At 39.0% G+C, this 15,637-nt stretch overlaps 2 protein-coding genes across 2 annotated transcripts in view; one reads left to right on the forward strand and one right to left on the reverse strand.

Moving 5' to 3' along the window:
* Positions 1-6,029, reverse strand: part of LOC113170171 (protocadherin Fat 3) — a 50,095-nt gene extending 44,066 nt beyond the window's left edge. Inside the window, exons 1-3 of the mRNA XM_026372128.1 lie at positions 3,060-6,029; positions 2,825-2,959; positions 2,255-2,456 (exon numbers count right to left, since the gene is read on the reverse strand). Coding sequence (XP_026227913.1) covers positions 2,255-2,456; positions 2,825-2,959; positions 3,060-6,029 — 3,307 coding nt within the window. The remainder of the gene's footprint in view (positions 1-2,254; positions 2,457-2,824; positions 2,960-3,059) is intronic.
* Positions 6,030-7,430: 1,401 nt separating this feature from the next.
* On the forward strand, positions 7,431-14,025 carry chordc1b (cysteine and histidine-rich domain (CHORD) containing 1b). The gene is made up of 11 exons (XM_026371678.1): positions 7,431-7,613; positions 10,119-10,168; positions 10,246-10,302; positions 10,467-10,627; positions 11,149-11,249; positions 11,509-11,567; positions 12,253-12,323; positions 12,576-12,681; positions 12,898-13,017; positions 13,135-13,197; positions 13,491-14,025. The coding sequence occupies exons 1-11, from the start codon at positions 7,550-7,552 to the stop codon at positions 13,662-13,664; spliced, it is 1,026 nt and encodes a 341-aa protein (XP_026227463.1). The 5' UTR covers positions 7,431-7,549; the 3' UTR covers positions 13,665-14,025.
* Positions 14,026-15,637: the final 1,612 nt, after the last annotated feature.

A 15,637-nucleotide genomic window follows, 5' to 3' on the forward strand; every position in this document is an offset into this window, starting at 1 on the left:
GTTTTGGCACTAAGAGCCACAGATTGACAAGCAGTCAGAACAGAGACACTCAACATGGCAGCTAAATGCATGGTGGGAGGACAGAGCAGTTCTACTCTGTCCACACATGACAACACTGACTGCCACGCTGCAAGATAAAATGACACACTTGATGAGTGAAAACTTGGCATGTGATTGCAGTTGCTTCTCATCTGATGGCAAAACAGCGCTGGTCAGACACTTTTTGCTTGCTTGTGATATTAGGAAAAAAATAAAAGCCAGAACTTAAAAGCAGACTTCCCAAAAGAAAAGAAAATCTAAAAAGGCCTGTGAAGAAGACAGCAGTATTTTCCTCTGACACTTTTTATGTACTCTAGACTCCCCTGCATCCTCATCCTTCCTCTCTTCACTTCACTTCCACACCTCTCTGCCTTCACTTTCTGCTCTAACAAGCACTCTGATTTCCCTTGGAAAATCTGCACTCAATAAACATTCTCTCTGGCTGGGATGCTCCTTGGTGAGGTTTTAATACTAAAGTGAATAACAGTGCCAAGCTCTTTTACAGAAGGTTGTAAGGATCTGTCTTTGTACTGTACTCTAGTTTGTCTATGAGCAAGTACAGTACATACATATGAGATATATGAGATCTATATGAGAAGAGGCAGAGTGATGGAAACAGATATTCTCTCTGAACGTCCATCCCTTTCTCTCTCGCCCTCGCTCTCAACTACAGTCAATACTAATTAGCCTAGTTAAAGGTCAATACAAGCCTCCAGTGCAAGTCATATACAGTAGGGACCAGTGTGACAAGAGGTGAAAAGAGAGGGCAGAAGAGAAATGCTGTCACTTGTCTAAAATAAACTCTAGTGCCTACAATTCACCATACATATTTTTTAGGCACTAGTCACATTTAAAAAGTTAAGAAGAAAACAAATTACCTTTAAAACATCAAAACCCATCCTAACCCATCATAACTAATTGATTAAAAAATGTGTGAAACAGCTTTGGAGATGTGAAAATTAGTAGTAGTGATTAATATATGGCTAAAGTGACCAGTTCTTATTAAATCATACCTAGTGGTTATAACACTGCTTTAATATAGTGCACCTGATTAAATTAGCAGGCTAAATTGTGAAATACTAGAAAGTTCTTCCTTTTAAAAATATATAATTCTGACTTTCACCTTAAAATCCCCATAGCTCTCACCCTGACTTGTTTATATGCCATACAGGACCTGTTGGTGATAACACTTATCACTTATCGTATCAGTGATGATTTAGTCCTACTAACGACTACTCATTATGAAGTACCCTACAGCATAATGCAGGAAAGCGAGAACAGGTGAATGAGGAATAGGTTTTGGAGCTTGAAGTCTGGATGTTTTAGCACCACGGAGTCACAGAGAGTGAGCGAATGAGTTTATTAAAAGCTTCAGAACCACGGATCGAGACAGGGACGAGTCTCAGTGGTAAACTAAGACCTCTCAGTCACATCTACTTCTGTTCCCATGGAAATTTCAAATATGCAAGCTTTGCTACCTTGATGTTTGCAGGGCTGAAAATGAGAAGGTCTCGTTCCAGCTAATACTCTCTGCCGACAAGAGCCCTACCTCATGAAAATATAGTAAAAACTAACATCATATCCAGCTAATCATGTGTATATTATATAGCTAGCACCTGATTTAATACGAGTCAATTTCAGTTAATATGAAGTGTTCTATTTCCATACTATTGCTATTTGATTCGTTTTACCAATTTGTTTTCAGCTACAGTTTCACACTGCAGAAGAGCGGGAGACAACTACACACTTTTTTAGGTTCAGGCTTCTTTAAATAAGTCATACTTATTTCACTATACTTGGAACGGGTGAGGTTGCTGAGCAGAAGAGCCTTGATCAATGTTATCCACACAGCACTGAATAAGTTTTCTGAGTGGCCTAAGGCTCAGCCACTGAAGCTGCCATGCTGTTCTCATTACAGTAATGATCACCTAGTACACAGTTCCCATGTGAGGCCCCGTCGACTAACAGACTCTGACTATACTTCACACTATTGTCACCTCCTTCTCACTAGTACTCATTCACATTCACTTAAAAACATGTAGCAAAATAAATCCTATAAGTGAAAGTCTTTACTAATTTGAACAAAATTGTGCAATTTCCTATAACATGCAATGACTGGAAAGACATTTAAGTCTTAATATTCAAAGCATGGCCCTGTAAGTTATTGAATTTTCACTTTACATAAATAGGCTTCAAAATTGATCTTGTGTCACACCTGTGTCTTCATCAATGGTGAAAGTGCCCAGTCCGCTGCCACCACTGATGGAGTATCTCAATACACCATCCCGTCCCTTGTCATCGTCCTTAGCACTGACAGTTAGGACGCTTGTGCCTGCACGAGAGTTCTCCTTCACTGAGCCTCTCACAGCAAAGTCAGAGAAGTAGGGTGCATACAAATTCTCATTGACATCCACCACCTGAAGAAAAGTAATAGTTTAATTTTGACAAAAAAACTGAGCGCAGAGTGCAGATATCTGTAGTATCGTATAAAATGAATGTAGAAGCAGTATAGTAGTAGACTAAAACACCAATATTGTTCATTCTTTTAGTAAAAAGAAGTAATCACTGCTAGCAGTTTTAGTGTACCACAAACTAAAGGCTGTTGCACAGAGATTTGATTAAAGATAAAATGTAAATATTGGCACATTGAATCAACAAACTTGAAATAAACCAACAAAATCAATGTAAATGCTTAATTGATTTAACTGATAGCAGTGTGTGTGTGTGTGTGTGTGTGTGTGTGTGTGCGTGTGTGTGTGTGTGTGTGTGTGTGTGTGTTACCCACCTCCACCTCCACAAATGTCTGACTTCTAAGGCTAGGCGTGCCCCTGTCCTCAGCAAGCAATGTCAGATTAAAAAATTGTTGTTTCTCAAAGTCCAGCTCCTTTCTAATCCTTAACACCCCACTCACAGCATCGACCTGTACAAAGTATTACAACCTCATACATCACAAACTGTCAATTTAGACACATTCAGCATATGTAATAAGTATAGTCAACAAACATAGTGACATCACCTACCTCAAAAGTGCCATTGAAGTCATTAATCAAGGAGTATCGGACCTGTCCACCTGGGCCAACGTCTGGGTCCTGAGCCTGCACCCATGAAATTACAGCCCCGGGTGGGAGGTCTTCTAGCACTCGAGCAGTGTAGCTGCTAGGGATGAAAGCTGGGGCGCAATCATTGACATCTTCTACTATTACACTTAAAGTTGTCACTGATGACCTTCGGGTTCCTCTTTCAGCTTTGTCTCTCACTTCAATCTTCAATGTGAACACTGGGTAGGTTTCTCTGTCCAAGTGGCTCGCAACAAATACACTTCCAGTTTCACTGTCAATGCCAAACTGAGGGACACTTGTCAGCATTATGTAGGAGAGCTGTCCATTTTGACCCATGTCTCTGTCAAATGCAGTGATGGTGATTACTTCCATACCAATGGCAGAATTTTCTGACACAAGCGCAGAGAAACTGTCCTGATAAAACTCAGGGTCATTGTCATTTGCATCCTCAATGATCATAGTGAGTAGTCTCCAGTTGGACATTTGTGGAATGCCCTGATCATAGATGGTGATATTAAGGAAGTAACGATCCAACCGCTCACGGTCAAGTGGCTGCAATATAGTTATCAACCCAGTCTCCATGTTGATATTGAAACAGTTTTCTTTGTTACCATCAGATATGGAAAAGAGAACACGGCCATTGAAGCCTGTGTCACCATCTCGTGCTCGCACCTGAAATACACTAGCACCAGCAGGGAGGTCTTCCCTCACCAGAATACTTGTAGGCAATGCCTCAAACTGAGGAGCCTGTTTATTCATAGAGAAGAGGTCTGTATATCTCTCTTGTAATCTTGGTCTAGCCATGGCTGATGCTTTTGAGAGCATTTTTTCGGCCAGCTGCTGAGCTACCCTGGTATCTTTGCAGTTGAACCCCCTGGGTGGATTTATACCCCTCACCACAGATACATTTACAAATGTAGGATCAGAAAACAACTCTCCATCCGTTGCAACTATTTTCATGTTGAATACCCCATTTTTTAAATTATCCACTGCTAATGATCTTTTCAATGACAACGCCCCAGATTCAGGATTTAAGGTAAAATAGTCTAACTCATTCCCAGACAGTATTTTATATTTTACCATTCCCAGCTCATCTATATCTACAGCTGACAAGGTGACAATAGTCTCACTGACAGGGAAATCACGGCTTATCATGCCTCTGCAAGAAACTCTTTCAAAAACAGGCTGGTTGTCATTGATATTTATGAGACGAATGGTGACATTAACCTCACTCTCCCTCCTGTATGGTGAACCCCAGTCAGAGGCTCGCACAGCAAAAGCATATATTTCATCTGATGACTCAAAGTCTAGATCTCTTGTGATCCTCACCTCCCCTGTGTCCTGGTCTATAGTAAATGGAAGGGACTGTTCACCACTGATTGTGTGTGTCACATACCCATTTTCTCCCTTATCATAATCCACAGCAGACACTACTAGAACAACTGTGCCAACAGGTAGGCTTTCATTGATTGCAATATCATAGAACGGCCTGTTGAACACTGGGGAGTTGTCATTAGCATCCTCTATGGCGATTTGGACCTTTGCTCGCTGCTGACTGATAATATCAACCACCTCCAACTCCATGAAATCCTGTGACATCTTTGTCAGCTGCCTTCTGGTTGAAATGACTCCAGTCAAAGGGTTTATATCAAAGTACTTTGGATCCAAAAGGTTACTGAAGCTGTAATTAACATTGAGAGGAGCTGGGGAGACTTTCACCACCTCTACTAGAGTGCCTGGAGGAGTTATTTCACTCAGCTTTACTGTATAAACATCTTTTTCAAAATTCACCAACACTGGCTCTAACTTTGTAACCAATAACTGAACAACTTGGGTATTAGAAAATTTAGGAGGTATACCCCTGTCTTTAGCCTGGAAGGTTAAGTTGCAACCATAGGGGAATGTATCCCAGTCAACCAGTTCTGAAGTTTTAACCATATACTCATTTCCAACAGGTGATCTGTCAACCACAAACTGTTCAAAGAGGTCACCCTCAACGATAGATACCCACTCTATATCCCCAGATACCCCATCGTCTTTGTCCTCTACAGTGACTATAGCATAGACTGGGTCTTTGTCTGTCCATGATGGGACAACAGCAACAGCACTGAGAACAGGAGCAAATTCATTAACCCGCTCCACAGTGATGACAAGCTTTGCAGTGCTACTGATACCATTGTTCCCATAGAGTTTCATCCCTCTGTCGACCACCTGCACCTCCAGGTCAAATCGGTCTTGCTTGTCCATCCTGGGCCGACCTGTGAGTGTGATGACCCCGCTGGTTGGATGAACAGCAAAAAGTTCCACTCTGTTCCTGAAGAAGTAGTAGAACTCCCCGTTAGAGCCCACATCCGCATCTGTGGCTGTCACACGTCCTATGCTGGCACCCAGAGGGGCACTCTCAGAAACAATGAATGAATAGGAGGTTGGGGAGAACAGGGGTCGCAGATCGTTGGTATCCAAGACCTTGACATAAACAGTGGCTAAGGCTTCTAGGCCTCCTTGGGCAGATGCCTTAACTATCAGTGTGTAATTGTCCTGTACTTCCCGATTCAATATGGCACCACTGCCTCCATTAGTGCGTATACGGAGGAAACAAAAATCTCCCATTACTAACTCCTCAGACTGGAATATCCCTTCACTGTCTCCAGACTCAATAGAATATTTTATATCTAAAGACCGAGGCGGTCCAAGAATGATGCCCATTTTGACATTACTTCTGACATAGGTTCTTGAAGCTGAGTTTTCAAAGATGGAAGCATTATAGGCAGGCTGGGTGAACAGCAACAGACCTTGTCCTGCTCTAGGTTCTGACAGATACTGGGTATGGGTTGAAAGGAGACAGTGGAGAAGGAGGAAGAAGCAAATAAAATGGAAAAGCTGAGAAACTCTGGGTAGAGAAAGCATATTTCCCCACCGATTAGCCTTCATCACTATTCCATCATCCAGTCACCCTATATTTGAAAAGGAAAAACACATATGAATTTGGTTGGCGAGATGTTAGAGACATGCACTTTGCATGTTAAAGATTTGACTGACATCTGCTAGGGAAAAGTTAACAAAGATGTTTCTGGGGTACTGAAGATCTCTATGGGGATGTGACAGCATATTCAATGTTGGGCTCAAACTGTTTGCATTCAGACGCTGAATATTGCACCCAAAAGGCTCAGAAGCAAAGAGTGACATGCTTTTAAACAACCCACATCAAAGTACATCACACTTACACAGTCTCACTAAAACATATCATGTCACAGAGTAAAACAATAAGGTTCATAAACATTAAATGTTACTATAATAAAGACTGCCTGAAAGACATAAGAGCTTTTATGCTTTAGCCAGTGATACCAGAGATATGATCTTCAAAGATGAAACTAGGACAAAAGATATCATCATCTAAGAAACATTATACTTTGCTAAATTAGTAGCACAGACACAATAAACACCAGTTTCAAAAAGTTATCACCAGGTTAAGTAAAATACACAGCTAAGGTTAATAACTGTCAGATAAAGAAAGAGAGAGAAAAATTCCCTTCATTACAAATGCTCTTATTGCAGAGGCTACAGTTCACTATTCAAAATGTATGCATCGTCTTATAGGCCTATAGGCGGTGCATACTTTTGTAGATCATGACACAAGAGAGACAGTCCCGGGAATCGTAGGGTGCATTTATCTGATCCCATGTTGATGCAAATTCTGTTAAGCTCCTCTTGTCTCCGTGCAAAATCCACAGTTTACAGTTTACAGGCTGCAGTGTTCATCTTTACAGAGTAGGCTGCCTAATATTAAGACTTCACTCACAAGTCGCAGCGTCTCCTACCTTTAAATGAAACAGATGTAATCAGTGAAAGTAAATCCTTTTCCCTCCTTTATCCCGACAGTAGGTGAATTTTGAAAAAGAAAAGAAAGGCAAAGACAAAAACTGTCGCGCTCAAGTCCACTGAGATTCGCTAAGTGGAAAATGTATGTGCACAAATCCCGACAGGCAGTTGTCTACTAGTCTGCAGCCAGCCTCGCAAAACTAAATAGCTATTGCCCCAGTTTCGTGCACCTGACTACTGTAACCCTGAGTGCAGCGGAGGGGGGGGGGTCGGATTTATCTGCAATAGTCAGTGCAATAAAAAAAAAGATGTTAAATAGCTGTGTCCGTTTGCTGGAAGCGTAAAGTCCGAAATGCATGCGGTAAAAAGAGCATGTCGCTTAACGCAAGTTTGGGAGCGTGCAGCATCAGTTGTCGCTTGTCTGGGACCACAGTGCGCTCAGGATGGAGGCGGCGGCGACTTGGCTCTCCGATGTTTGTCGAGTGTAGCCGACAACATCCGGAAGTGTGAACAGTGTAGCTACGAGCAGTTGAAGGGGACGGCGGCTGCTGCGGCTCTGTGTGTCTCACACCATCCCTTTAATTTGTCACTTGTACATCTTGTCTGCTGTTCAACTTGTGTCCCTCGTCACCATGTCCGTTTTGTGTTATAATAAGGGATGTGGACAGAGGTTTGATCCAGAAAATAACCCCGACGGTGAGTAGTATTTGGCTTAGTTAAGTGTAACGATGCACTGTACTAGCCTGTTAGCAAGCTAACGTTAAACTCTGATCATCTAGAAATTTCTACAGCGAACAGGCCTATTGGTGTTGGGCCCTCGTAGCCGGCTCACATGAAGTGTAGCTGTCTGAACACAACATGGTGGTAAACTATATTAATTCATTCACACTACCACTGCTGATAACTCGTATAGCTAATAACATGTGGGTCTGCTGTGGCTTAACACATTGTTGCCTGTTAGCATGTTTAGCCCCGGTGGTTAGCAGGCTAGTTAAAAGTACCGAAAGCCGAGAACCAGTGTCGGGAAGAGGACACACTAAAAGCAATTTAAAGTTTCAGAAACACTCAAATCTATGTTTTTATTGCAAATAGAGGACGTACAGCACATTATCACATAATCCTAGCTATGTTGTTTTGAGTGTTATTGAGAAATAGTGGAAACTTCACAACAACTTGGAAGACCAGTGAAAGTTAGCAACGACCAGCCACAAGTCACCAGCAAGGTTCACCTTTTAAAAAGCAGTAATGACTGTTTATTCATTTAGTATAGCTTGTTATGGGCGTGAAATAGCTACTTTTTGAGCTTTTTGGAAGTAATTGCTTTAGTATGAACTGTAAAAACATGTTTACGTTACACTAGACGTCAAAGTTACTCTAGTCTTAAAATAAACTATACTGTAACACTGAATAATTGAACATAATTGAGGACAGAGAGCCAAGTTGGCCAGGTAGGCAGTTAACTTGCTGTTAAAATAATCATCAGCACATGAAGTTTCATATTTCTGGCACGTCTGCCCTTCAGCACATTACAAAGATGGGAAAACTAGGAGAAGAAAATCTTCGAAACCCATATGAAAATGGAAGAAGACGTATTCATGAGCTAATCCTTTTCCTTACTACCAAAGGAGCTTGTGCTAGAGGAAAAAAAACCCACGCTGCCTGCAGTTGAACATCGATCTGGGAAAGTGAGAACTGCATCCCCAGTAACTACAAGCCCCATTTAGAAATCAGGACATGTTTGCATTTCATATTCTCCAGAATCAAGGCCAAATTTTTGATTTAATGTAACCAAGGATGTCACGGGAGACTAAGACAATTTAAACACTACTCATCATCTGACTGTCTTTTCTAATGTTTGTCAAATATAATATAGAAGAAATATAGAAGAGACACAAAAATGACAACATATACCGTCCTGTGATTATTATTTCTTCACATACATACAGAGATGAATAAGAATTTCTTGAGTTGTTGAGAGAGGTCGTTGTCGTGATTATTTGCTTCTTGATCTTAAGTTTCCTAACTTTAGATAAAGTTTGTTCATGAGACTATTGTTAATATGAAGCCACAGATCTAAATGTAATTTAACTTTCAAGATAGTTATGTTGTCTGCAGCTCTCATAATAAAACCATAAGTCCTTTATTTCCTTTCATCAGAAACGTCCTCGTTTGTCTTTAGGTAATATAACATTGTGTATTGCCAGATAATCAATGCAGCAGTCAAATGTAATTTCCATTTTAATAGGATGCCTCTTTTCACAGCACTAGAGTATATTATCCTTACCTTTAGGTGTATCTAAAAGGCCTATCTAAGACATTAGCACACAAGGGGTACAGGCTGTACTCAAAGGAAAATGTTTGATTTATGGTGTCAGCCAGCCAAATTCTTTTCTTCATTCTGAAGTGATTTGTCTTTTAGGGCCGTTCCGGCAAACAGGACATTTAAAATAATCATGCTGTCTTGCGGCAAATATCTAATTATAATTTGGAAAACTCTCTGACAGTATGTGAAGTCTTCGTGAATCCATCTGTCTCAAATTGTATTAATATGACAATTTCATGCATAATGATTATGCGTCAATTTCAAATAATCTTTTGTTTGGCTTGTATGTTTTCTTTGGATTAAATGAGTGTTGAATAAATATTTCTGTTTCAGTTGACACGGTTTACATTCATTAATTTGAATATATCAAATTATTTGTTACCTAAAGTGAACTCGAAAAATTGCAGACATCAAATCCTGCTGGAAAGAATAAAGTAAACAACTTCTAACATGAGTACAAGTTACTTTGTCTAGGGCTCCACTTCCAACCATTAGCATCTCAGTTATTTAGACAGGGATCATGTGATGTCAGAGTCAGGCATGCTGACTCAAGACCTTTTTACCAAATAGGAGATGGTACCCATCAAAACAGTTGAAAGTGAATATAGGTTATTTGTGTGGTAGCTATTTGCTACTTTGCTATATTCAGAAACAACTATTCTACAACTTTACTCAGCATTCTATAAAAGAAATGGCCATGCTGAATAATTTAAGGTGGACCCTTTCTCTTGTAAGCTGATGGGTTTCTTTTCTTTTTGAAACTAGAATTCATTAAAAGCAGGTCAGAAATGCTATAATCCTGTAAAGTTTGTGTGTAATTCAATGCTATTGATACTTTCCAATACCACCAAACATTAGTTTTATAAATCTTTTCACAGATGGCTGCACCTATCATCCAGGAGTCCCAGTATTCCACGATGCACTGAAGGTAAAATGCCTTATACATGCACAGTTTGTTGTGTCCTGTTATCTGGTTAAAGCTGAATTTTCTGCCACTTCCTCCAGGGATGGTCCTGCTGTAAGAGGAGAACAACTGATTTCTCTGACTTCCTCAGCATTGTTGTAAGTTTTTGCTTCCATTTCAATCCATACTTTAAATCCTCTGTGGTTATCTTTCTATGTCCATTGTCTATTGTTTTCATAGGCGTTGGCTGCCACCTTTGCTGTTGCCATAGTGGCATGAGCAGTCAGTGTTTGAGTCTAACATAGTGACTTTCTCTTCACAGGGCTGTACAAAAGGTCCCCACAACAAAGAGAAGCCCCCTGAGCCGGTGAAACCAGACGTTACATCATCTGGAGAAAAGAAAGAGGCAGATAACCAAAAACCAAAGTTTAACGAGTACATCATCTCGGCACCAAAGCCTCAGGAGGCAATACACAGACCAAGGTTGTACAGTTGGTTTCAAACATTTATTTTTATATATATAATCAATATGTCAGAAATACCCTAGGCTCTTATTAATTCTGTAGTTTACCCCCATTAGAGCAGAAGTGATTTTGGAGATGATACATTTGCAGTTTAATATTGTATATCCATATCAGCTCTGTGGACTTCATTCTGCTATGATTTAGTTAAGTTTAATATAAATGTACAAAGGACAGATAATATCACAGGTATTAAATCAGACTGCAGTCATCAAACAGGCGCTGACGATGCACAGGGCAGGCAGAGGTGTTCTTTAGTCTTTTCTCCTGGGTATTTCACAAGAGAGTTCAAAAAGAAAAGAAAAACAACTGATGATGAAGTGATTACTACAGAGTGAAATTCCTTTGAAGTAGTTCATTGGTCTTCAGCTGGATTCATATCAGACTAAAACACTACTTTTAAAATAGTTTTCTTTTAACAAGAAAAAAAATATATTATTGTATGTTATTGTTTTGTGACTTATATATTTGTTAATGCCACAGTGCTGATGAGCCCATGGTGAGACTGCAGCATAAAGTCTCTGCTTCTCTGAAGCAGGCTCTGGAGAAGCTGAAGCTGACTGAAAATGCTGTAGAGACAAAAGGTGAGAGCAGAATCTTACCTCCCCCCAACCTCTTTTTACTCTCAACTCCTGTGTCTGCTGTTAGTCATTTTCATCATAGAATAAAAACACTTGGAGTAGACAGGAAGGTCATGTTGACAGTGAAAGTTAATGGATAGCCATTGGGAATTCACCTGTGTCATTCACATCATGACATTTGAGTAACCACTGAGAGGGACTGGGCAATACATCATGACTGTGGATGTCAATTTTTGGTCTTTTGTCATTTTTGGTTTTGTAGAGGAAGATAGTGACGAGATCAAGATTGGAACATCCTGCAAAAATGGAGGCTGCACTAAAGTAAGTGAACGCGTCACTGTAAAATTGGGAAGACATTCTGGATTAAATTCTCATGCTGCTGAAATGTGTAAAAAAAAATCTCCATCTTAATCCAAACATCTGCGGGGCTTTGGAACCAGCAGTGGGGAAATGTAATTTAATAATGGCTCACTTTAAACATTTCTTTAAACACTTTTTAAAAAATATAAATATAAGTTATCATTAAAAGAAAATACAAACAAATCACAATAATTTAAGCTTATTCTTGATAAATAGATTATAAATAAATTATTTATCAAGACAAACTAACAACAAAACATGTTTTTTTTTTTTGATAAATTTTTCCCTAACTGTGTGTTTACTTTGAGATTAATGTAAAGCACGCAATCTCATCTCAAGCTAATCTGCCCTATCAAAACAGAATCCCCAAGATTTGAGCCTAAACGGTGACAGATATTTACCTTGACTAGTTTGGTCGAAGCGTGGAATTGAACTTAAATCATTAACATAGTTGTATGTTAACTATGTTGACTGAAAGCCATTAGCTATTCTCTTGCAACCTCTATGCTGTTAGTCAATAAATCAGATGGAGTATTTAGGTCTACTATTTTTTTAACTTTTTGTCTTTTATAATGTTTACTGGAGAGCAAGTTATCACTAAAAACAATCAGCTTCAATTTTTGTTTTTTTGTCTTGTGTTTTTCAGAATTATGAAGGCCCTGCCAGCATTTCGGATGTGTGCTTATACCACTCTGGAGTTCCTATCTTCCATGAAGGGTTAGTATTAGTGGTCATTTTTACCTTTATTGTAAAGAAATGTTCAACTCAAACTTAAGAACTCCTTACTAATCACTTTCTCTGTATTTCACTGTTTTGACATTTAATAGATGCTCCTCTGTACACTGTGAAATAAGCGTAAAGAGCAACACACTGTTAGTCTTCCTGTTTGTCTTGTTTACCGGTTCTCCTGAGTAAAACGTTATTGACTGCTTGAAATCCAGCTTGTATATGTCTTTCCTGCATTTTCAGGATGAAATACTGGAGTTGCTGCAAAAGGAAAACCTCCGACTTTAACACCTTCCTCTCTCAAAAGGGCTGCACCAAGGGAACACATCTATGGAGGAAAAAAGATGTGGTAGGTGTGCTCACTTGACAGCAAGTGATCATCAATGTGTGTAAGCTTGTATAAGAGAGCCTCAGCTGTGACTACATCTAGTGGTGTGTGGTAAACACTTGTGCAGTGGCGATAAAGCCTTGTGGTGAGACTAATTTGTGGATTTTAAATCTGTGTATTGCATAATAAGATTGTAAGATGTGTGTTCATATGTTGTCAAATGAAACTTTCTTGCAGGATAAGAAAGTGGTTCCATGTCGGTTTGATTGGCACCAGACCGGGTCACAGGTCATCATCTCGATTTATGCCAAAAACGCTGTCCCAGAACTAAGTTACGTGGAGGCAAACAGCACCACGGTGAGTGTTACTGAAGCCTGTCACATGATTTCTGACCAAATCTTTAATTACTTACTTTTTGATTATGTTTTTTAACCAAGTGTTGTTTCACTCTTTTTTTTTTTTTTTTCCAATTAGCTCAACATCCATGTTATATTTGAGGGAGAAAAGGAATTTGAGCAGAAAATCAGCTTGTGGGGTGTAAGTACTGCATCTTCTTCAACCTGATTTCAAAGGGTATAACTTTGGTATATGTTGGTTTTAATATTTATCTACCTTTTTTTGGCAGCTATTAAGCTACCACAATATAACATACTAGCATGAACAATTCTGTATACTTTATTATTTGTTATATAGCTAAATTAGGGGAGCATTCAAAATGCAGCAACTATTCATTAACCTGAATTTCCACTAATTTTAATTGGTTGCATTTTTATGATATGATGTTTTTGCTTCAACAATTGTTTTTACCACACTTCCTCTTCTCCTTGTAGGTGATAGATGTGAGTAAAAGTCTAATAAACATGATGGCAGCCAAAATCGAGATAGCCATGAAGAAGTCTGAGGCCATGTCATGGGCTCGTCTGGACCTTCCTCCCCCCGTCACCCCGCCAAAGGAGGACGAGAATCAAAAAGAAGAGGCTGATAGCGAGGACGGGGACGAATGATGACGACTTGAATAATAACATGTTTATCTTTAGCTGAAATCACACAGTCCATTATTTACCTCTTTTAAAGGATTGCCTGTTTTACTGTCATGGAATTTTGGCTTCTACTCCTCAACACTTACAGTCAAAAGCGACCATGCTTAGTTATCGTCTTACTTGAGTTTTGCCTCAGTCTATCAGTTTTTGGATCTAGTCAGCGTCCAAATGGAATGGTAAACAATCTTCAATATTTTTTACACCAGTTTTACACTCAAGTACTGAATGGTTATTGGGAGAACACTGACCTTTTGTAGACTTGCATTCAAGTCAGCTGATGACACACTTGTTAACTGTACTGAAATCCCCCTAGAGAAAAAAAAAATCACACAGTAAGATTCTTAGGAGTCTGGTATGACCATGCTTTATTTCACACCCATTAAGCCTTTCTCATCAAGACATTGTAATGGACCACAGTTGAGACCAGTTCCGTTGCAGCAATCTTTGGTAAAGAATGATTCCATCTGTACATTTCCATTTGTTTATTTTATCATTGAAGTGGTAAACTTGCAACGGTTTATATATATATATATAGATATATTTTCATTCCATCCTACAGTTTTATAAATTATTGCATTGTATTGTCCAACAGTATCACATTAGACTGAATGGCATCTGTATGGATTTACTTGTGTGATGATAAAGCTGCTTTGTTTAGGAAATTTTAATCTCTAAAATGTCCACACTTCTACAGTATATTATGCAGTTTATTCTAGATAATGTTGTTATAAGAAATGCAACAGTTCTTGGGACTAGAAATGAAATGACAGGTCCAATGATCCCACAGGTGAAATTAAAGATTTGCTTCAAATTGTTTTGTTATTTTATTTACATGGATATATAATGTATAATTTATACAGTTTGTTTCCAAGTCATCAATGCTGTATTTCTTTTTCTTTTTGTCAAAACTACATAGTACAGTTTTATTAATGAGAATGTACTGTAATATCAGAGAATTCCAAGTGCGAAGAGCACTGTATTATAAAAATGCTATGCTAGGCAGCATGTGTCAAGTAAAGTGGGCTGTAAGGGGCCATGAAAAAAGGGTTAAAGTATTAGGGAAATAACCAAAAAATAAACTTTTGTGTTAAACTTGTAAAACTAGAGTGCTATGTGTACATTTTTTAATCTTATTGTGAATATTGCTAATGCAGACATAAAGTATATGCCTGGCAATACTGCAGAACTATGAGTTTTATGAGAGTGGTATTAACGCCGGACTCTTCCAACTGCTGGGACCTGACCATGAAATGAAACACTTCTCATGAATTAAAGTAGTTATGACCTTTCAAGTGAAAAAGTTGAACCACATGCAACTTTGGGGATTGCAGTGACTTTTACAAATGTCAAGTTTTTTTTTCCCAACTATTACGTAACTCCAAGCTTAGAATATTAAGCAGCATCTTAGACCTTGATATCTAAGCAGACATTATCACACCAAACCACCATGAACATAAATCAATTTAAATGTGGTTTAGTGAACTCCCACATGAAAATAAAAACAAAAGCCCCCAGGGATTTAGTAAATGCATCTGAAGAGTTTGTGTCTTACTCCAGATGACAGTGAAGGGGGGGCATGAAGTAACCATATCTTCACAATAAGTGCCTGCGAACATGACTGATGCAACAAACCGCATAACCTGATCGAGGAGGTAATCAGCTAAAACCATGTTAACCCTGGAGAAAAAATCTGAAAAGTCATCGAGGAACATTTCAATGACGGGAACCATCAGTGTTACACACACCATGCCTAAAATGACCTAATGGGTAGAACTTGACAAGAATGTGGGTGAAACGTGCTGAGAAGTTACATGTTCAACATATCCAATTTGATTTCATGTCAATCATTCCTTTAATACAGTGTGAATACACAAAGATTATATACTCCTTAGAGTTAGTCGATATAATATAAAATTCATATACGTGTACGTGGCTTC

Source organism: Anabas testudineus, chromosome 14 (assembly GCF_900324465.2).
Source record: "Anabas testudineus chromosome 14, fAnaTes1.2, whole genome shotgun sequence".
Taxonomy (NCBI): Eukaryota; Metazoa; Chordata; class Actinopteri; order Anabantiformes; family Anabantidae; genus Anabas; species Anabas testudineus.